At 38.5% G+C, this 24003-nt stretch overlaps 2 protein-coding genes across 3 annotated transcripts in view; both read right to left on the reverse strand.

The window, feature by feature from the left end:
- Positions 1 to 1162: 1162 nt before the first annotated feature.
- LOC132126752 (kelch domain-containing protein 7A-like) lies at positions 1163 to 5952 on the reverse strand. Its single transcript, XM_059538222.1, has one exon. It carries the CDS (start codon positions 3925 to 3927, stop codon positions 1654 to 1656), a length of 2274 nt encoding a protein of 757 aa, XP_059394205.1. The 5' UTR covers positions 3928 to 5952; the 3' UTR covers positions 1163 to 1653.
- A 755-nt stretch (positions 5953 to 6707) lies between these two features.
- LOC132126456 (immunoglobulin superfamily member 21-like) overlaps positions 6708 to 24003 on the reverse strand; it is a 217592-nt gene continuing 200296 nt past the window's right edge. The window contains exons 7-10 of one of the 2 annotated variants that reach the window (XM_059537707.1): positions 17713 to 17798; positions 13645 to 13837; positions 10876 to 10914; positions 6708 to 8077 (exon numbers count right to left, since the gene is read on the reverse strand). In XM_059537707.1, the coding sequence (XP_059393690.1) occupies positions 8001 to 8077; positions 10876 to 10914; positions 13645 to 13837; positions 17713 to 17798 (395 nt within the window). In that variant the 3' untranslated portion in view covers positions 6708 to 8000. Of the gene's footprint in view, positions 8078 to 10875; positions 10915 to 13644; positions 13838 to 17697; positions 17799 to 24003 lie in introns of both variants that reach the window. The other variant, XM_059537706.1, reaches the window with a different exon arrangement.

The following is a 24003-nucleotide window of genomic DNA, read 5'->3' on the forward strand; positions in this document are numbered from 1 at the left end:
TTTGCAGGTCTATTTTGATGCACTCAGTAGTGAGTAAAAGAGAACCCATCTGTGTTAACCAAAAAATAACCTGCAAAGCTCTTACTCAGGATATGACATGCTTCATTATTGCAATAAAATAGCATTGAATCAACAGTTAATGTGGATCTGTCCTACTCACAGTGCTAGTACAGGTAGCCGAGTCATTCATCAACATACTCTAAGGGGACTTTTCTAACTCCCATCTCATTAAGTGTTTAATTATGTTGAATCAAAGTGTTTAATTACAAGGAATCGGACGCTATATTTTACGTCCAACCATCTGTTCACACTCCTCCTGCTGTGTAGGTTTTATCCCACTGTGTTCTTCTGCTAGCTAGCCTGTGGAACATTCAAACCATGTGTCTTTTTGCATGTGTCACTGAATTAGTTCTGTTGAGATTCCATCAGACCTTGAGATCTCCCCCACATGATGGTGCTAGAGTTACACACAGAGCAATGAGACTACACAGGGAATTGCATCACAGCACACACTCCTCTGCATGCCTGCTTTCTTTGATCACATATGCATAAGCGATTGTCACGGTGATTGTATTGTATACTTTCATTAACATAAATTGATTATGTGATTGCTTTGCTTTTGACAGCATAATTGCATTTAAATTTAATTAAGATCCTGGTCACACGAACGCCTCTTGCTGCAACCACACATTTTATCAGAACTCATTATATATTGAAGTCTAACACAAGAACCAAGACTCACTTATAATAGATGAGAGAATTTTATTCCCTGTTCTTCAGAAGATAGAGACAGAAAAGTGCATGAAGAGGCAAAGCATTAGATTCTTCCTTTCCATTAAGTCATTAGTTCTCTCTCTATTGTTTAATGGAATACACAAAGATAAACGATTCTTCTGGGCTCCCCAAAGTGTTTGTGATGTTAAACTGTTTGCAAAGAACCACATAGTGTTGACATGAAATTCTTTAAGAAATTAAAGATGATTTACAAGTAAAGCCATTGACCTAAAAGAAATCCACTTCTTGTTACAAGATGACAATGTGGACATGTCATGGAAAAAGTGCATTACAACAAAATATGATACAACAAATATGTTTACATTTTATAAAAAAAAAATATATATATCTATATAGGCCTGGGTCTCTATATATATGCCTGTATCATGTAAGATTAATCATGTGTTATGCAGAGAAACAACTGCAAATATGCAGAAAGGAATGAATAAAAAACCTATGAATATAATTAGAGAGCTTACATAAATTGTACTAATGGCAGCCATTCATGTTGTTTATGAAGCCAGCTCCGCAATTGCAGTTCGGCGTTATTCTACACACAGTATTGATTGGTTAACATTATCCACACAGTGTTTCAAAAGCGGTAAATTTACTGAAACATTTTAAGCACTTGCACAAGACATTTCCAGGATTTAAAGGTTGATTTAGAAATCAGAGTGGTTTAAAGGACCAAACAAACAAATAGCCTTCACTGCGACAGCAGATTTATTTATCAGTTAGTGCTGGGTAATTGTGATCTAGCTGTACAATAATTGCATGTAATAGCCTTGATATTTTATTTCAATTGCCGGTAATTAAAAGAGGGTCATTCCTTTAATATGTGCATAATATGATCCCAAGTGTAGAAATATCTGAACTTTTTTAAACACAAGTTTGTTGAGTGGACCTATCGGGAAGCACAAGGACAAATGGAAACAAAATGCCTTTAGCCGGATACAACACTTTCAAATCCTGTGCAACAAAGCTTGGACATACCTCATCTGCAAGGAATCTCAAAGTAAATTGACGGTTCACACAGTAGATAATATTGTCCATAGTCACACACTGAAAGGCTGTGCAATGTGGGAGGCGTATCGAAGAGCATTCGTACCACAGTCGGGCCATTGCATGAAAGCGAAACACGCTGATGCCCAGGGGACTGACGTCAAAGCGGTACAAGAAATTCCTGACTGCCACCATTTCTGTGGTTTTGTCCTTACTACCAATGATCATGCTCTCTCGCCATGTGTTGGTCTTGGGATTATAGCGCAAGAGGGTGTATCTCAACGTGCCACCTGCAACAAACAGTTCACCGTTGCAAGCTGTGGCCTTGTGAGCTACAGCGAATGTCTCATTAGGAAGAGGTGCCACAAAGGTCCACCGGTTTGTCCTGGGGTCGTAACGCTCAACCGTTGATAGGCATTCGCCTCCAATGGCGTACAGATGGCCCTGCAGAGCCACGAGTTTGCAGTGAGGCCTTGCTTCATTCATGGGGCTTATTTCGCTCCAAATCGAAGTCATTGGGTTGTAACAGTACACTTTCCTTGAAGGGGTTGCTTCACGGTCTGGGCCTTGGAAACCCACAGCGATAAATAAATAATTATCCATGGTGCACATGGCACAACCTTTAGATAACACTTCCTGGGGAATGTGGGTATGAAGGTGCCATGTGTCCTTATAATCATTGTAGTAATAAATACCGCTTGACAACTTAACTGATTCAGAACCTAAATCCATTGACTGTGACAGACGTCTACTCCAATCTGGGGAATCCATATCTGCGACCACTAACCACTTCCTTCCTCTCATGCGTTGTGTTTGGATGTGATCACGCTCCCCTGCTTTCAGCCTGCCAAAGAGACCTGGGTCTCTGAGGACCTGAAGGTAATTATCAGACATGACACGGAGAGCAGCTTGCTGAAGGGCAGTGTGACCACGTTTTTTAGCAAGTGTTAAAGCCTCCAAGCAGTTGCCTAAATCGAGCTTCCCTGCTAGACTCTCAAGTTCTGCATTTCCCATGTTCTCTGGAAAGTGTAAGAATTTTGCTCCGGCGACAGTTTTGACTTGTGGTTCCTCCAGTGCATCCAGGTTTGCTATATCAGAGTCTAATGGACTTGAAGGGATGTCATTGGGTTGTGCTGGAGAACAGCTGCGAGGCGTTAAAGCCCTATGTGTAGGCAAGGGGATTGGAAGCTCTGAGTCACTGGCAGCTGTAAGATAGCTGTCCTGACGGATGACTACTTGCCTGCTGTACCTCACAGTTGGTTTGAATGTTGAGGGAGGCTCATTAGCAATTCGTGGAGCAATTTCGAGATCTCGCATTATGAAACTAGAAGGCTGTTGACTTGGCGATCGGGAGCGGCCCTTAAAACTGGGTAAATCCAGTGACTGCGATTTAAACAAAGTGCTGAGTTCGTTTTGACCATAAACTGGACTGACAGATGGGGTGGGGCTTAAATCTGAGATGAAATGAGAAGAGGACTCTACATAGTACTCATATATCTTTCCATGGACGCCCGTTCTACAATTCCTTGGCCCATCCAAGATGAGGTCAGCATTCTCTACTTTGATTTCCGCCTTTGACTGAAAACTTGAGAACATGCCCTGGTGACCGACATCTTGTATCAGCTGCCTGCCAACACCTGTGCCACCTTCCAGCTTCTTCATTAGGACTGGGGATCTGCGACCACTTGGTATTACTGGATCTTTTTCCGTCACACCAGGAAGTTGTAAGGTCAACTTTGGTTTGCCACTGTTTGCCTCAGTTGTAACCTCAATTGCATTGCTTTTACTTGCAGGTTCCTCCTTTGCACAACTGTTCAAGTCCATAGTGTCAGACTGACCCCTTTTCAATGCAGAATTGTCATTTTTAAGGCTTTCTTGCAAGGGTTTCTCTGAAGATTGTTGAAAAAGATTTTCCCTGTCAGACTCCTCCTTTGCAGCTTTACTCTGTGGTTCTTGCACAGTATTGCAGGTGCTGTAGCTTGTTTGGGTTGCTTGCACACCCCTTCTTTCATTTCCTCGCCGTCTGTTTCTTGCCCTGGCGTTGTAGAATCTGAAAACCAAGGAGACAAATAGCATAGTGGCCACGGATAGAGTGAGTTTGCCCAGGAGCTGCATGTCAAAGTGCACTCCAAGCAATTCTGCAATTGGCATCTCTGTAGTGAAATCTATGGTGGTCCACTTGACAAATTTTATTTGAAGCTTCTTCCCTAGCGTATTCCAGTCAGTTCAGTTTGTAGTTTAGTATCTGCAAGCAGAAGCACACTGTCAGCTGTCTCTCCTCCCACAGAATGACTAAAAACCTGATATGTACAACAAGAGCATTTGCATCCTGTGTTCTCAGAGGGCGGGGACCAGTATTATTCCACCTGGTGCAGGTGTTCACTATGAAAACACACTATACCAGAGCTTCAGAGGTTTATCTAACCCTTTCGTTTCCTCGAATAACTTACATTTTATTAATGATATATAACTAACAATTTTAGCATGTTTGCTTACATATTGTAATATATAAAGATTATGTTCCTCCAGTGCAGATCAAGTGCAGCTCAATGAAACAAATCAAGACATGTAAATTACACTGGGAATAGAGTGATTACTATGTGTTTATGCCAGATTATCTTGTTTTAATGGATGATATGTCTATTTGATTATGAAAATAACTAACATTCCCTGGTTATTACAAACATAATCGGTGAGAATGGTGAATGTAATCTACTTAAGAGGTGGAGATGTCTGATTTCTTAACATAAGAAATCAGACTTAACATAAGACTATATGACCAGGATGCTGCTGTTTGCACAGCAATTGCAGAGGTTCAAAGTTCTTTCCCATGAACACATGACAACAGTGTTGCTGATTAGCAAGGCTTTGAGAGATGATATAAGGCAGCTTTGCATTTGCCAAAGGCATTATTTGCATACCCTTAAAAAAGAACACGGTTTTAAATGTAAGGTATCATAACCTGTAATGGTACCAACTGTAATATGATCGACTTACCATCAGAGAAAATGATCAGAATAGCCATAAACACTTGAAACACTGAATGGTGTCCTTTTTTGACACAGACATTGTTTAGCTATGTGATAGCCGTCTTGTAGCTGCACCAAGGAAACCTAAACCAGCAAGCATGCTTACTCCTGAATAATTGACGTATGTGTCGCAAAGGTCTGCTAGCACTCTGCCCCTCATATCATGTGTCAAATAAAAAGTTCTGGATATGAAGAAACAATGGATTTGGCAACATGCTGTGGAAAAATAACTGTGAAATTAATAATAGACTGAAACTTGTGGTGAATGACAAAGTAAGAAGTTAGTCTTCGACCAAACTAATCAGCTATGCTGTAAATGATCTATGCCAAAATCACTTGGCACTTAAGAGAGCTACCTTCTTTGCTTTCTACCGCACAGCTAATGTAACCTTAACATATGAATTACAGAAGATATTATAGACTACATAAAGCCTCCATATTGGATTCCTGGAAATGTAATTTTCCAAACAAAGTAAATCACCGCTATTGGATTCTGATAAGATTACAGGCTGTTTTGGCACTTATATAATTAGGTTTTCTGTTACTGATAACTGGTAAAATCTGCAAACACACTTTATTATTAAAGTCATGAAATGAGTATATTAAGAGTGAAATCTAAAAACACCTTTAAATGATGGATGTTTAAAGATTTATTTAACTTTCTCATAGCATGAGAACGAGTGTTCATGCAAAATACAGTTATTAAAACAGTTTATACACTTTATAGTGTAACTGACATATTCATTAATAATTTTTTTCTTAGCCAAGAAAGAGCCAGAAATTCCTGAAGACCATCAAATTAATAACAAATAACTTTTTTGAGTTTGGGAAGTAAGACCTGAAATGGCAAGGGACCTATCTTCCTGATTTTATTAAGCCCATAAAACCACATCTCCCACCTAGGCTTTAGACCTAATCCTTTAATACATGGTGTGTCTAGAAAAGCTTAAATTGCAATTCATGTGAATATAAAAAAAGAAAAGAGATTACTTTGCATGAGGACATCCAGAGAGAGCCAGGGTGGCAGAGGACAAACCTAAACAAGGCTTTTAAAAGCCAAGCCATATTCTATCCTGCCTTCTATCCCACGATGCATTAATGTAGGTAGGGGAAAATATTTTGTTTTCTAAAGGCAATCAAGATTATGTATCATACATGTTTTACAGCAACCCCCCCCCCCCCCCAAAAAAAAAATAAATAAATAAATTAATTAATTATTAGCCAGACTGTGATAACAGTTTGCTATTGTACAATGTATAAAGAACATGTACACTTGGTAAGCAACAACCTTAATCACAGATTGAGGTAAAAATAGTGATGATAATCACTTGCCCTGTAGGGCAGAAACATGTAGCGGTACATGTGTTACATCCTGTCCTTCCATCTTCCAATGTGGAATCACATACATTGAGATCCCACAGTCTCAGTATAATAATATTTATATCCAAGTTTAAGTTTCAGATTTTCAGTGTGGTGACAGATTTTTGGACCCCACTATACTATTTTTTTATTTTGAGAACATGGGCTCCCAAGCTGCACAGAGGTAAATTTAAAATGTGGGCCAACAAAATTCATTAGTTACTGTATTTAGGTTAATATAAAAGTGTTGGGGTGTATCCCGTGTACCCTCCTGATATATGGGTCCTGTCATCTTCAATGCACCTGCTGAAATGCCCTTAGACAAACATCCCTCCACTGCAGCTAAACCTGAACCTGGCATAACAGAGAAACACAGTATTTGAGATATTCAAAATTTAATAAAGCAGAGTCAAATGATCATAGGCCTCACTCATTATATAATGATAATAATTATTTCATTATATCACCACCACACAGTATCAGAAAACAGTTGCTTGTGCATGTATTTTGCTCCCAAGTATAAAAAGGACAATCACACTGCAGTCATTTTAAGTTGATCATCTCCATTTTTAATTCAGGTGATATGAAACAAATGCAACAACCCTGTTCACACTTGGCTTCACTTGAGCTTCCTTTGGGGGGTGGAGGGGGCGTAATGGTGGCTAACATGATCCTAGCAGTAACTGTTAGATTAGAGAGAAGGACTGTACACGATGCAGGTCACTGAATATGCGTCAAAAACTTAAGGACAAGTAGGCGACAAACATATGAGGAGGGGAAATCATCTCCAAACGTCACATGCACCAGCAACCACCGAGAAAAGCTGTCGTCTTTCCTCTGCAGTTGAAAACAGTCACACGGATGTCATAGATACTGAACATGTGAAATCAGAACATAGAAAGGCCACTGATTTCACCTTTTTCTAAAAGCCTGGGTTGGATTTCAGTTGGGGATGACCAGACACACGCAATAAAGACATTATCTTCTATATCCCCTTGCACCCCCCCCCCCAACCTCTATTAATTGTTTTGTTTTGTTTTCTGCTTTGTAATATACTTTTCATTATTTACAGGGATTTACACAAAATACACTTAAAAAGAGGATCTTCCATTTCTTCGCAATAAAATGTCACAGGACGTTTAGTATTGTCTCTTTTTTGTTACATTCCAGCCGAGAGCCATTCAAGAAAACGAAACGGAAAACAACTGTGATCAAAAAACACAAATGGCGTAAAACGTGGTCCTTAAAAAGGGTGTGTGTTTGAGTCCAGTTTGTGCCAGTGTGCAGTAACTCTAACGGGAGGCAACTCGAGGACGGCTTGGTGGAGTTGAAGTGACAGTCACCATTGTCAGCAACCCACAATGTCTTTTCTCCACACTCCAGTGTATGACATTTTTGTTCATCGCGAACACCAGGCGCCTTTTTGCTTTTCCAAATGACAGGTCTCTGTTGATTGACAGGCAAGTTTAACACAAAAAAGTGTCAGTGTTGTAGGGGCAGACAATAAGGAGGTGCTTTTTCTCATATTCAGCATGTTATTTTTTTATATGTATTTTTTATTTATTTATTTATTTATTATCAGTGATGCTATCAACTCCTTTTTTTTTTTTTTTTTTGTAAGTGTGTGTGTGTGTGTGTTCACAAAAAAGAGAGGTGCGCCCGCTGTTGGGGATTCAGGTTCTCCCACAAATGAAAGCAAGGTAGGTTTATTCACAGTCTGGAGAAGGCATGTGTGTGTGTGTGTGTGTGTGTGTGTGTGTGTTTGTGTGTGTGTGTGTGTGTGTGTGTGGCTGACTGGAGAGGAGGAGTATTTGTGTACTGCTGAATCAAGGATATTCACGTCAGTTCAACAGTCACTGTAAGAATAAGTGGCAGGCATATCAGTCCAAGCTTGTGCAAACCAGGAGCTCCATCTGAAATAGGAAATAATAGTAATTAGTATTTGGCAGGAATATGCTTATCACAACTTGGTCTTAATCCAGTTTTGTTTATAACACTGTCTAAAAAGACAAGTTCACTCAAAAATAAAAAATAAGTTCTGTCATATTTTGTATAACCTCATGCCATTCTAAAACTCTGTGCTGTTGTTTTCTATGAAACAAAGTAAGAGAGTTTTGAAAAGTCTTTACGTGGCTCCAGTTGATCAAGGGCTATCAAGCTTCACAAATGACAAAACAAAGCACTATAAAAGCTAAAAAAACTGACTAGATGATTTGTCATATACTGCAAAATCCCAATAGATTTGTGTAAGAAAAAGTATTCGTTTAATCATAATGGAAAAAGCAGAGCTTCTGTATGAAAGAGTAAGCTTCGTTGTAGTACAGCGAGTCAAGAAATCTGTATGAGCGAGCTTCTTTTCTGAGGTATTTTACCTAATCATCTAATGCACTCTAAAAGGTTTGAAGGAGCTCTCCAATGGTGCAGGATCCATTTTAATATTCATGCATACTTCAATAAGCACTAAATGATGATGGCTGTTGTAAGTATTATGAGCAATACTTCAGTGCTGAAGTAATTTTATCACCATCTCTCTTATTTTCATTGACAAAACAAATGGTAATATATAACTTAACTTCTACTTTTATGGCTTAAACTGGTGTTAGTGCTATAATTCATATAACACAAGTACCACTTCATATCCACAATACAAATATTTTTTTTTTCTTATTTTATGGTCAAAACAGTGGTTATATTCAGAATGGAACCACAGCGCAGTATATACTGTATACTGCCTCAAAAATGAAGATTGAATATATTTAAAATAGTATACTACATTGTTGTCACATGAGCTCATGACTTGTCGCATATGTAATTCTTAAATGATTTAACTTGAATGTAATTCCTATTTTAACAAAATATTAATTGAAAAGTATATATTTTTGTGTAAAAACATTTTTACTTCAGTTCAGTCACATAGTACTGAAGGTGATGCAATAGTATGGCAAACAGTATTTCACGCACTGTGCTCGAAATGTACGCTGCATATTTCGGCAAAAATGCATTAGGCCATCCATACACAAATTTAAATACTGTGCAAACTATAAACTATGCATGCCATTCTGAACATAACCAGTCTTTTTAACTAAGGATTCAGCAAAAGAATTCCAGACTTCAGGCCATATGTGACCACCAGAGTCTTTAGGGTGTTATTTTGTGAGTTGAGCGGGTGTTTGAGATTCAGACACATGTCAGACATAGTGACCTCCCGAGGCCTTGTTCTACAAGCCATTTGACTTGCATACGAGGGGCATCTGAGGCTCGACTCAAGATCGGCGCTCACATTGACCTGATTCTGTCCTTGCTCTCACACACCTGCTCTGCTGCATTTGCATATTCAAATTTACATCAGTAGACACGGAGGTGCACAGGAAAGAGGTGCGGTGAGGGGTTTTGGGTGAGGCGAAAGAGAGAGAGTGAAAAAGAATAAGAAAAAAACATAAGAAATAAAGGCAGAGGCCTTCTGCCTTTCTGCCTGACAGTTCTTCATCTTTACATAAGAGACTCTAAGAAACTGTAAATGAGCCAGCACTGGATGTGTAAAACAACTGTAATCCATCACTGAATTATATTTGCTGTGGACGCGCTGGTGCATTGGTAAGTGATGGCTCACTTCTAGAATCTAAATGATGAAAGCAGCAAGCCTACAGAAGACACATGGCCTCTTGAGAGGAGGGGAGGATGGAGGGAGACCAGAGACAATAAAAACAAAGTATGTAGCCTTAGAAAAGTCTCAGAGAGGGAAAGAATTAAAAAGACCAGAGGAATGGGCAAACTATCTGTTTATTGGATCTCCTGTCATCAGTATGGTTAGAGAGCAAAGCCTATACTTTCACTTGCTGGATAGCTGTACTTTATCAAATCACAATTAAGCAATTTCACAATTCTATAATGCATAAGAAGCAAATAATGCTTTTGAAACATACAACAATTCCAAGAGAACAGTTCCACACATTATACTGCATTTATATATAGTATACTCTATACAATGTGTAATTCAATCAATGGTATCCAGTTACCATCTCGAAAAATTAATATGGTGATTTAAGCATCCATTTTGGCATCAAGAGGTCTTAATTTTTGGCAAAAGTAACACTAGAGGTTTTTACTCTTTTGTTTCTCACCATCACAATGGAAGATATGAGGGACTGGCATTGTGGGGTAGTCTTTTATGCATAACTGTTAATTTTTTAAACTTAACAAAATTCTCCTGAAATGCTTCCAAAACTTTTATTTTTATTTTAAGTTTGCAACAGAGTTGTCACATGACCTATGTTGCATGTTTTTCTTGTTCCTTGCTTTTTGCTTAATTCAATTACTGATTATCTCAGAAACAAATATAGTTATTTGGAAAATCAAATTATTTATATATATATATATATATATATATATATATATATATATATATGTGTGTGTGTGTGTGTGTGTGTGTGTGTATTTGATCAATGAGATATTGTTTTTGGTTAATGTGCTATTCTCACAATGTTACATTAAGTTGAGTGCAATGCATTCTGGGATAGTATTCTGACCTTGCTGCATTTCTGTAATTTTTAATAACTTCCGTTATGCAATTATACTACCCTTAGGAAGAAAACAGTGGAATTGCTCTCTCGTAATTCTTAATTCATCAAGGATTCTTCTTAAACAAGAGGCAGCAAAAAAAATTCACACAGTGAAGGAATCTAGCTAATCATTGAAGCGTTCAAATACTTACTGTTAGGATTCTGTGTGTTTTTCATCATACTTGGGTTTTCTGCAGAACAGAGAAGAGGAGGGGGAGTTGAAGATTAAGAGGTGAGGGTGTGGGGGGAGAGAAAACTCTATTAATAGATGTTATAATACGAGACATAACCATCTTAGGTTTGTGCTAATGGATAAAAACCACAAGTCTCTTAGAGACAAGACTAGAACACCGCTGAAGAGCTGTCGGTAGCCAAAGTTCATTAGTTCACTTCTATTCTTGGCAAGCTTCAATGAAAAATCCACCAAAGACTGCAACCTTTTGAACTTTGAGCTCTCTCTGCATGCACAGATGAGCAAAATCCAGAAAAAAATAAATACAAAAATTCTAAGAATCCTCAACCGCCTCCAAGACCGCAAAAATCTATTAACAAGACCTGATACTGCAAGCTTCCTTTCTCCTAAATGCTCATCTTTGTTCTTTAATACAGCTGAAGGGCTCTAATGAATGGCTATTGAAACAGGTCAATAGTAGCCCAGTTCAAAGGCTATTAATCACCATTCTCCCCTCTGTGCTGCTCGTGTTCAGACTCAAAAACACAAGGATGTTTTGAATGTGGTGGATGATGACATGAGCCACATTAGGCTTACATAGGCATTAATGCTTCCCCACATGAACCATTCCTGAGGTGATGTCATCCCTAAATAACAACTTTTCACTAAATGGCCTCCTGTACTATTCAGAGAAACTGTTTTTGTGCAATTACAGTGAATTAGGATTGAAGCTTTGAAGGATCAGGAAGGATCCAACTGCACCAAAAGCATCATGGTCCACACAACTCACCCATAAACACTGATCAATTAAGTTGCTGTTCACTGAAAATCTTGACATCTGCCTGCACATTTAAATAATGTATTTTTAGGATTTTCTCCGATGACTTGGTTGATTCTGTGTTCACAAAACCAGTATAAACTCACTGATTTAATTATCTGGCTGCAATGGTTGACAGTTCACTTAAGGGGAAACTTTCAGATAACTTGAAATATAGAGGATGGACAACTTTATGGACCGCTTTAATTACTTAAGATTCTTTTTCATTTTTTTTTAAGTTTAAAAGCTTCAGTCCCCATTCATAGTACAGTATTTGTATGGTAATGAAATATTTAATTCAATCTGTAATGTCTAAATATGCTTTCAGAAAAACATTTAATTACATTTTTTCAAACTTTTTTTTTTAACAAATACTCAGTCAAGGAGATACTGGCTGTCACAGTGTCTGGGTTGTGTTCCCTGGGTTCCCACTAGGTGTCCTCAGTTCCCACGGTGTTTATCATATTATCACTTCCTGTCTCCTTATTTGGTCACCTTCCTCCTTGTTTAGTTAATTGATTGTTTCCCCACCTGTCTCCTGTTTCCCCATATCCTTTTGTGTATTTATACCTGGTCTGTCTGAGTCTTAGTCACGGAGTCCTTGTTTAATGTTGTATATTAATTCATGTCCGTCAGTTCTTGCCCTTGCCTTGTCTTCGTTTGGTTTATGTTTGGATGGATGTTTTTGGTTACGACTCATGCCTGGACTGTGTACTCTCTTTGGATTACCCCCTTATTAAAGACGTACTCGCAATTGGTTCTCTCTCCTGTGTTTTCCGTAACACCGATCGTGACACTGGCTTTGTTACATGTGTCATTCCCAAAATGGAAGCTCAAGTCAAATGCAATGCATTGCCTCGTGGAATCTCTGTAATTTTCTACAACTTTAGTGTGGTAAAGAGTAACCAATTCTTCGATTTTTTTTGTTTTATTTTTAACAACATGATGGTGGGTAAATTATTATTTTTTTTTATTTTGTGAGCCCTATCCTTACCAAAAGTCATATGTAAATGATCATGTATTATTTTAAAGAAGTGAGAAGCAATTGTTTTTGCATGTGGTTGAATCTACAATAAACAACTGATTCAATTGATCATGGGTGTAATTGTATCTTCACGCCTGATGGTGAAGCATATTCAAGCTTGTTGTCCTCAGCCTTGGCTGTCATTCGGATTATCCAGAGGAGCACCGACTGTCCTTCATCTTCCAAAGCACATCTTTGATTAGATCTGCGCTCACGCTATAGACAGATCTCTCATAAACCCTGACAGCCTCGAAAGCTCAGGGGGGAAATTAGTCCAGGGGCGGCAAAACACACACACACACACACACACACAAGCATCAGCAAGCAATCTCTTTCTAACATCAATGAAAACAAAGCCAAGACTTAGTGGGCACAGCATCTGTTGTAGCAGCAAAGGATGGCCAGACACCACCACAGGGGAATGAAACTGTCACACAATGACACAAAAAGGCTATTTTTCTTTTAACAATTTGTTGATGATTTCATATTTGTGCTAAAAAAAAAGACAACATCCCTTAAGGAAAGACATCTGTGAAAAAAAAAAAAAAATACTGCAGATTTGACCATCATGTGTAATAGTAATTGTCTATTGTCACAAAATATCTGAAAAGGCTGCTTCCTTGCATAGTTTACATAAATAAATGTCCTTATATGCAATACTTGGTTTTATTTCGCACTTTATCACTAACTAAATTTTATTTTTGTTGACTAAAATTTGAGTAAATTTGACTAAAATCATTGAATGACTTGTCAAAATACTGGCTTAATTTAAAGGATATTGTCTTCAAATAATAAATAAATAATTAAAATAGAATCCAATAGAATACAATGAGAAATAGAATTCCATAAACAAAGACAATTAATTATTTTATTTAGGATAGAGATAGTTTACTGTTGGAGCTACTCACCAAAAACAATGAGGCGTATATGTGTGTCAGTGGAGCCCAGTGGATTCTGGGCCGTGCAGCGGTACATGGAGCCATTTAGTTCTGCAGGCACTCGCTCCAGCACCAGTTCCTTCCCATCTCTCTCAGTACTGCCGTCCAGCAGTCTGCTGCCAACTCGTGTCCAGGTGAACAGAGGCTCAGGAAACACCTCATTCTGGAAGTAGTGTGTGTGTGTTTAGTACACAGGGATGTGTCCAGTAAGGAAAAAAGGATGAAGAGAAAAAAATCAGTCCGAAGAAGACAGGGATGCAAAATATATCTGTACTAAATCAGTTGCTGATCAGTTGCTGACTGTTGGTAAAAGAATGTGTTAAAATCTATTGTGATTTTACACCATAACATTATGATGTATATGTATATATACATCATAATGTTATGGTGTAAAATCACAATAGATTTTAACACATTCTTTTACATTGATTTAGTTAATACAGAATTAATATATCAAACATGTATATGTTTAAATAATTATTATCGGCTTCAAAGGCATCTTATATCATTAAGTGCTTCCTTTAAAAAATAAAAAAATAAAACATCAATACACAATACCTTTCCATTTGGAAGAAAGGACAAAAAATAAGAGAAATAAATCTTGCACCAAGTCATCAATTAAATGCAGCAATACTACATTGAGACAATTTAAGCACTTCTTGTTATATACTTCCAGGAGGAGGAATGTAATGGGTTTTATGGTTGTTAGGGGGGCAATGAAACATCACAGTAAACAGGTAATCCACAAGAGGCAAAAGAATATCAAGTATTCTTATTTGCTCCTTTGCAGTGCATGGTGTAGCATTGTCTGCAACTATGCCTGGAAGCCCACTAACACAATTCATAATTTCATTTTCCTAATTTTGCAAGTACTTGGCTTTTAATACTTGTGGAAGCTCACAATAAGATCATTTGATTTCACACAAGAGGTCAGGTGTTATGAAGCTCAGAAATCTCAGTGTCTGTGCCAAGGCTACACCCTGATTCATTGTAGATCCATTTTCCAGACATGGCAGAGGATATCTTTCCCCTGCTGATCAAACCAGTCTACCCATGTTCAAGGTGTGATAAGTGACTGGCTGGCACAATCAATCTAATTTTACAAAATCATGTGGCTTGTCTGGATGACCTTTGATAATGGCTCATTGGAGAGTGTGGCTTGCCTGTGTCTCTGGACTTCCACATTCACACCATGACAGCAATGAAATGAGTTTGCACTTGCTGGGGGGAATCAGGTCAGTTCCAGGTAAAAAAAAAAAAAAAAAAAAAAAATATCCCCCATGGCACTTGACGGGTTAAAATCAAGACATAACAGTAAGACAAGCTCTTGGAGAGCATAAATGATCAGCACTCAAATGCAAAGTTTAAATTAGAAAGGAAGGAGACACCAATGTGAGCTCATCTGTTGGTGGTTAACTAGTTTCTAAGAAAACCAAAGGGGATATTGAGTCTGTTTTTTTGTGTGACTGTTTGAACTGCAATGTAGTATTTAGTTTTCTGTCTTAACATTTAGCTTATCTACATGTGAAACCCAGAGTCTTGGAGCAGCTAAGGATAAGGGAGATGTTCTTCCAAATACATTTTTATTGGTTTTGAAATCTTTTGTGCAAATATTAAGATCCAAACTTGGATTTATGTCCCCGTCAAGCCTGCTTATGGTGACCATTCTTCTATTATTTAAAGGTGTACTTCAAATAAGTAAAATGTGGGTGGAATAAACACACAGGTCTGCCAGACAAACTGCCCATGCACCAACCAACTTACTCCTCTAATCAGGAAACTCCATCTTAGCGCTTTTCCTATTTTGAAGCATGGTTTTTAGCTAGTCTGAACTGTTCCAGGCTGGTCAACTGGTCTAACTGGACACTGAAGAGTTTAGACTGGAATTGCTGCTTATCTAAATGCTCTACAAGCTTTTCCAATTCTGATCTACAAATTACAATTACTACATCTGCTAATCACCAGTATAGACCAGCTAATGACCATTTTACAGAAGCTCACAGCCCCTTTTAACTGGACAGAACAAAGCTAAACCTGTAATGTCCATGAGGAAAAAAACACAACTACTGTAACATTCTTTTAAATTCATGACAAAAACAAAATAGCGTAAAGTAGATTCAGTGATGATAGCATATCAGGTCTAATTTCTTTCCACCTGAATGCCGTTGGCTAGACACATCTCTGAGTCAGAGCTGTCACAAAGATTGGGCGGATCATCACCAAACTGTTCTGTTTATCTGCTGGGGAAGATTTTTTTTAGCTCTTGGCAGACGGTGATAGTTACACTGAGACAATCTCCCTGCTTCACTAGGCTTGTGGAACTGATGGACTATTGAAGCAAGTATAAATTTGGCACCGTTGACAGTAGAGCGCTCCTGGCTAGCTCTATGCTCACACCTGTTTTGTTAGCTAGTCTGACAAGAACAAACGAAAGAAGCAAAATCCCTGAAAGCTGCAGTGAAATACATCAACTAACAGCTGATTTTTTTTAATCGGATGCGCTTATGCCTTCTGGTGAGAATACCAAACAGAGCACAAACACAAGTAAGAGGAGTTTAGCGTTAGCAAAAAGAAGCTAAATGTTAGCATAATAAATCAGCCTGCCATATTTCTAGGGCTAGTTGTTGCCAAGCTTAGATTTTTCATCGCAAAAAATATTTTCTAGATCGGTTTTAGTGTTTCATTTAAAGAATTTTACTGGAAAGCATCTTTTAAACAAGAAATATTTATATGAGAAACAAAACAGCAGTTAATAAGACTAAAGAAAATATTATAGCCTAACCTTATACTATATTATATTTATACCCCAAAAACTATACTCTAATATATATATATATATATATATATATATATATTTATTTATTTTTTTCTTGTTATTACTGAATTCTTTTTTTTCTTATTAAGCACAAACATAACAATTTAGTGAGGTTTTATAATTAAAAAAGGGAAAACACTATTTGTCAACAGGGTAAAACAAATAAACTTACTAATTATTCTCAGAAAGTATTAGAATTTTGCTGCTCAAATAATTGTTTCTTACTTTAAAGATGATTTTACATCCTATATTATTCAGATATTTTTAATGGAAAACAATACCTAATTAATAAGAAAATTGGTAACCCTTTATAGCGAACACATATTCACTATTAACCAACAGTTTTCCCTGAATAAACTTCTAATTTTGCTGCTTCTTAACAGTAAGTAAGGTAGTTGTTTAGTTTAGGTAGGAATTAAGGGACCTAAAATATGGTCATGCAGAATAAGGCAATGATATGTGCTTTTTAAGAACCAATATACACCCAATATTGCAAGTAATATGCATGCATGCTACTGAGAACTGGCTCTTAAAATAAAGTATTACTGTGACGAGTGGGGCGGGGCCGAGGGATGTGGGAACACGAGCGAGGCCGGTGGAGTGATTTGGAAATCAGCGACACCTGCGACCCACCACCGGTCTCGAGTCCCACATAGGAGATGGAAGGATATAAAACTGGAGCGACGACAGTGAAGGCCATTTCTTCCAAAGAGCAAAGAGTCTGTAGACCATTTACAAATGCATTTTGATTCTTCTATTAGACTCTTATCTTATCTTATCTTATCTCACAACCAATAAATGTCAGTACATTCTAATAACCTTGAGGGCTCAAGGTTTTTTTTTTTTTTCTTTCTCGCATTGCAGCCCTAAGTGCTTTTCAATAGATCATTTTCAGAGTTTTTGTTTTCATGACCTTTGTAGGACTTTGAAAACCCCCTATTTTGATTTCATAGCAACTTACATGATTGAACGGTTTGATTTTGTCAGTTGCAGTGCACCCCTCCTCGGACAGGCTGAACCATTTGGATTAATAGCTCATGGTTAGCAGTACCAGGTCAGGAGCTGACAGATACACGTGTTGTATTGTACACTCTGTAAGAATGGTCACTATAGCCATACATCACACAGGCTTAACTGCACATGCGGGACAAACCTCCTCGTATCCAAAACTGAACTTGGCCCTGGTTTCATAACCCCCATGGACTTACCACTGGAGATCCTACCTGGAAACCTTGGACGGTGATGCGAACCGTATCCCCTACCTTTGCTCTGGTAGGGGTTATCATAAGCTTGGGGCCTTTAGGAGCCGCTACGAAAGGAAATGAGAAAAAAAAAAAACGGTCAGTCACAACAATACTAGTATATCAGAATAGCATTAACAGAATAAAGTCATGACATTTGACTTGGAGGTCAACTTGGAGATTTTCAGTTTCCTTCATTGAAAGGGCTGAGGAGTATTTATTTCCCGAGAGAGACAAGGACCTAAATTGGGTAGACACTCATTACTGAAGAAGAAACAGAGCATGCAAGGCAAACGGTGGAGGAAGTAAGATAAGAGACACTTAGAGAACTAATTCCCTTGTCTTGTGTGGACCAAATCTCCCAGATGGGTTTAATTTGGTCTCAGAGAATGGCTGGGATGTGATGAAGGAAAGGAAAGTTAAAACATCATATTTTGACCTTCTCAGGCACTGAGGATTTCTCTTGTGTACTCAGGGGCAAGATAAGAAAGTGATTTTGTACATGTCTGGAAAGTGAGACCACAAGTTTCTCAAGTGAAACGTCCTCTATTCGGCAGCATGGGCTAGGCACTTTATAGCGACAGAGTCTGAGTGCGAGAATGCCTCCGACTGGTCCCGAGTTAAGTGGTTCTGCATCATTTACCAAGATTACCAGCATCCACTCTATGTAGCTCTGTGAACAAGTTTTGTGAGCCGCATGTTTATGCTAACACATAATTCCAGAGCGAAGATTAGTAAATGAAGATTGAACTTGAAATTGTTCAAAAATACATCCCACTGTGGCCTTTTTCAACTCTCATTACGGCTAATGCTATGCTTTGGCTCCAACAACACATACAGATAATCCAACTACTGAGACCTATGTGAAACAATGGCTAATCATGCTTTTAACCATCAATCAAGCCACAGAGTGTCCAGCAAAAGCTAATGAGGCATCAGGCCAGTCTTAGTCAGTTTAATGATTACCCCCCGGTGCTGTGCTGCTTAATGGATTCACATTTGTAATGGGTCCTATGAATGTGTATTTCACACATAAATCAAGTTATGGCAGGACACTACACCAAATGCACAGAAATCCTCTTTTGGCTACTTGCTTATTATGGGAATGATCGGGGATATTAGGGGCCAGGCTTTGCGGAGTGGAGAAAGAGATGTGAAATGCAATACACAAGAGAGATTAAGAGCTTGTCAAGGCATGAATCATGACTCAATGACGCCATTGATTTTCCTTAAGAAAACAGTTTAAAAACAAAAGGAGACCATTTATAGGGCCTGTGTTCTGACAGAGCAAATGGCACTCAAAGGCTGACCCTGCCTTTTCCGTACCAAGTGGTTGAATTAACGGATCAATACTCGGATTGCCTAACCTAAGCCCTAACCACCGGAGCTGACAAAAAAATTCACTGAGCTGTGACATTTTCCTACCCGTGGTGCCAGGTAACTGTTCTGCCCTAATATTTTTATTATTTTTTTTAAGAAAAAAAAAGGCTAAAATTGCCTCTGTTAAAAAGCATTTTGAACAGAATTAGCCTGAGAAAGCCTTATAAAAAGCTTGCTGTTAAAGTAAGGTGATGGTCAGATGTTTGGGACCAACTCCAGGGGGAGCATTTGATGACCCATGTCCTCACCTTTGATTATGGCCGCACTATATCTGATGGGCCATAGAGACATTGACTTTTTAAACAAAGTCTCAAAGTTTAGTCTTCTAAACATTATTACTAAACTTGTCTTAATGCACAATTAAATATACAATATCAACTAAACTTGTGAAACTTGTGTATAAAATAAATTCAGTGCACACAGACTGAAGTAGTTTAAGTCTTTGGTTCTTTTAATTTTGATGATTTTGGTTCACATTTAACAAAAACCCACCAATTCACTATCTCAACAAATTAGAATACTTCATAAGACCACTAAAAAAAAAAAAAACATTTTTAGTGAATTGTTGGCCTTCTAGAAAGTATGTTCATTTACTGTACATGTACTCAATACTTGGTAGGGGCTCCTTTTGCTTTAATCACTGCCTCAATTCTGCGTGGCATGGAGGTGATCAGTTTGTGGCACCGCTGAGGTTGTATGGAAGCCCAGGTTTCTTTGACAGTGGCCTTCAGCTCATCTGCACCGTTTAGTCTCTTGTTTCTCTTTTTCCTCTCGACAATACCCCATAGATTATCTATGGGGTCCAGGTCTGGTGAGTTTGCTGGCCAGTCAAGCACACCAACATTATGGTCATTTAACCAACTTTCGGTGAATTTGGCAGTGTGGGCAGGTGCCAAATCCCGCTGGAAAATGAAATCAGCATCTTAAAAACGCTGGTCAGAAGAAGGAAGCATGAAGTGCACCAAAATTTCTTGGTAAATGGGTGCAGTGACTTCGGTTTTCAAAAAACACAATGGACCAACACCAGCAGATGACATTGCACCCCAAATCATCACAGACTGTGGAAACTTAACACTGGACTTCAAGCACCTTTGGCTATGAGCTTCTCCACCCTTCCTCCAGACTCTAGGACCTTGGTTTCCATATGAAAAACAAAACATGCTCTCATTAGAAAAGAGGACTTTGGACCACTGGGCAACAGTCCAGTTCTTCTTCTCCTTAGCCCAGGTAAGACGCCTCAGGAGTAGCTTAACAAGAGGAATAAGACAACTATAGTCAAATTCCTTGCCACGTCTTGAACTGATTTTGCTTGACAATCCTCATAAGGCTGCGGTTCTCTAGGTTGGTTGTGCATCGTTTTCTTCCACACTTTTTCCTTCCACTCCACTTTCTGTTAATACAGCACTCTGTGAACAGCCAGCTTCTTTGGCAATGAATGTTTGTTCCCTCTTTGTGAAGGCTGTCAGTGCTTATCTTCTGGACAACTGTCAGATCAGCAGTCTTCCCCATGATTGTGTAGCCTAGTGAACCAAACTGAGAGACCTTTTCGAAGGCTCAGGAAACCTTTGCAGGTGTTTTGAGTTGATTAGTTGACTGGCATGTCACCATATTCTAATTTGTTGGGACAGTGAGTTGGTGGGTTTATGTTAAATGTGAGTTTGACCTTCACAATTTGAGTTGAATTACTGAAATATACTTATACATGACATTCAAATTAGTTGAGAAGCACCTGTATATATGTATATAAATAAACACCCAAGCTGGTGTATTTAGCAGGGCAAACACTATCCAACTTGATGACTTTGTGCTTAATGTAATTTACACAAGTACAACATGTTCCTGGATCAACATTTTTATCAACCAATCGGATTCTACCATTAGGTTTACTTATGACTGTTGATACAAATGTTCTTCCAGGACTAACAAAGAATTCATGTTCAATATGTATAAATCATGACGTATTTATGTACAACCCGAATTCCGGAAAAGTTGGGACGTTTTTTAAATTTTAATAAAATGAAAACTAAAGGAATTTCAAATCACATGAGCCAATATTTTATTCACAATAGAACATAGATAACGTAGCAAATGTTTAAACTGAGAAATTTTACACTTTTATCCACTTAATTAGCTCATTTAAAATTTAATGCCTGCTACAGGTCTCAAAAAAGTTGGCACGGGGGCAACAAATGGCTAAAAAAGCAAGCAGTTTTGAAAAGATTCAGCTGGGAGAACATCTAGTGATTAATTAAGTTAATTGATATCAGGTCTGTAACATGATTAGCTATAAAAGCTTTGTCTTAGAGAAGCAGAGTCTCTCCGAAGTAAAGATGGGCAGAGGCTCTCCAATCTGTGAAAGACTGCATAAAAAATTGTGGAAAACTTTAAAAACAATGTTCCTCAACGTCAAATTGCAAAGGCTTTGCAAATCTCATCATCTACAGTGCATAACATCATCAAAAGATTCAGAGAAACTGGAGAAATCTCTGTGCGTAAGGGACAAGGCCGGAGACCTTTATTGGATGCCCGTGGTCTTCGGGCTCTCAGACGACACTGCATCACTCATCGGCATTATTGTGTCAATGACATTACTAAATGGGCCCAGGAATACTTTCAGAAACCACTGTCGGTAAACACAATCCGCCGTGCCATCAGCAGATGCCAACTAAAGCTCTATCATGCAAAAAGGAAGCCATATGTGAACATGGTCCAGAAGCGCCGTCGTGTCCTGTGGGCCAAGGCTCATTTAAAATGGACTATTTCAAAGTGGAATAGTGTTTTATGGTCAGACGAGTCCAAATTTGACATTCTTGTTGGAAATCACGGACGCCGTGTCCTCCGGGCTAAAGAGGAGGGAGACCTTCCAGCATGTTATCAGCGTTCAGTTCAAAAGCCAGCATCTCTGATGGTATGGGGGTGCATAAGTGCATACGGTATGGGTAGCTTGCATGTTTTGGAAGGCTCTGTGAATGCTGAAAGGTATATAAAGGTTTTAGAGCAACATATGCTTCCCTCCAAACAACGTCTATTTCAGGGAAGGCCTTGTTTATTTCAGCAGGACAATGCAAAACCACATACTGCAGCTATAACAACAGCATGGCTTCGTCGTAGAAGAGTCCGGGTGCTAACCTGGCCTGCCTGCAGTCCAGATCTTTCACCTATAGAGAACATTTGGCGCATCATTAAACGAAAAATACGTCAAAGACGACCACGAACTCTTCAGCAGCTGGAAATCTATATAAGGCAAGAATGGGACCAAATTCCAACAGCAAAACTCCAGCAACTCATAGCCTCAATGCCCAGACGTCTTCAAACTGTTTTGAAAAGAAAAGGAGATGCTACACCATGGTAAACATGCCCCGTCCCAACTATTTTGAGACCTGTAGCAGAAATCAAAATTGAAATGAGCTCATTTTGTGCATAAAATTGTAAACTTTCTCAGTTTAAACATTTGCTATGTTATCTATGTTCTATTGTGAATAAAATATTGGCTCATGTGATTTGAAAGTCTTTTAGTTTTCATTTTATTAAAATTTAAAAAACGTCCCAACTTTTCCGGAATTCGGGTTGTATTTATTTACTTTTCTTCTCAGACTTGTTTGACCAACTTCTCATGGTCCACTGAAACTCTAAGCTATTGAAACTCTTGACAGAGAAATAAGATTGTTTGAATGTACAGAGATTCATTCACACTCCCACACACCAACCCACAACAAACATCTGCGTACTTATTATCAGTCTATTGGGTGGAGGAACTTGGCGTGCAGGCATAGATCATCTCTAGCCTCTGGATGTGAGAATATAACTCATTCCCCTTCTGTGTTTTTGCTGAATCAGTAGCACCTTTACCCATGCAAATCCTTACTGCTGAGACTGGCTCAGCTTTAATTATGGAGAGGCACTGACTGAATCACTGCATATTTGGATAAGACTGACAGACAGCCAAGTCAGGGCAACAAGCCCAGCCGTGATGCTCTGAAGTGAGGACGGTGTTCTGAGAACACCGCCTCCACAGACCAACCGAATCCATTTAGAGCGCAGCACAATTGTCGCCTCATTAATATTCAGTGAATGTAATACAAATTTGAGTCGCTGTCAAGATGTTTCTGTCTCATTTGAAAATATTCAAAACTGTGAAAGATTTATGACTTGTGAATGCTTCTATCAGTTGCTTTTCATTTTCTGACTGGGTACAGGTTAGTGGATCACCTGTACTGGAAGTGTCTTGATAATAACTGAAATGAAACCTTCTTCTAGAGCAACTGCATACATTATATCTTTCAGTCTTATTTCCTCAGGTAATGGCAGCTAAAAAAATCAGCTTTGCCATAACAGAAATAAATTACATTTTAGAATATTCAAATAGAAATCAATTGCAATTGTATTTCACAATATTACTGTTTTTACTATATTTCAAAAATGACTGTTTTGCACATGCTAAGCAATGAATAAAGAAAACAGGAGATCATGCTGGAGTGGGATGAGAATGACGGAGCAAGTGAGAATGAGAAACATTGAATGGAAAAGGCATCAGCTTCTAGACCGTCTTCTTTTTCTTCATCTTATCCATGTTTTTTTGTCCTTTCCCCCACCTTCATCTCTTTCTGCACTACTCCTGCACCACTAAGTGAGAGAAATGTCGCTGTTTATCTTGTCTTGATTCTCATCACTTGCCTCTTTCTGAGGGCTGATAGCAGAGACTACAAGTGAGTGCTGCCTTTGAAGTGATAATGGGATCGTCAGGCCATCTTTGTTGTAGTTTTAAAAGCAAAAGCTGCAAAAATAAGCCTCTCATCCATGAAAATATGCATGTATCCCATTGTTTGGCAAAGTTGCGCCACAACTTTCATTATTACAGTATAAACAAGTGAACACAACAAAACAATTTCACTG

Source organism: Carassius carassius, chromosome 44 (assembly GCF_963082965.1).
Source record: "Carassius carassius chromosome 44, fCarCar2.1, whole genome shotgun sequence".
Lineage (NCBI taxonomy): Eukaryota > Metazoa > Chordata > Actinopteri > Cypriniformes > Cyprinidae > Carassius > Carassius carassius.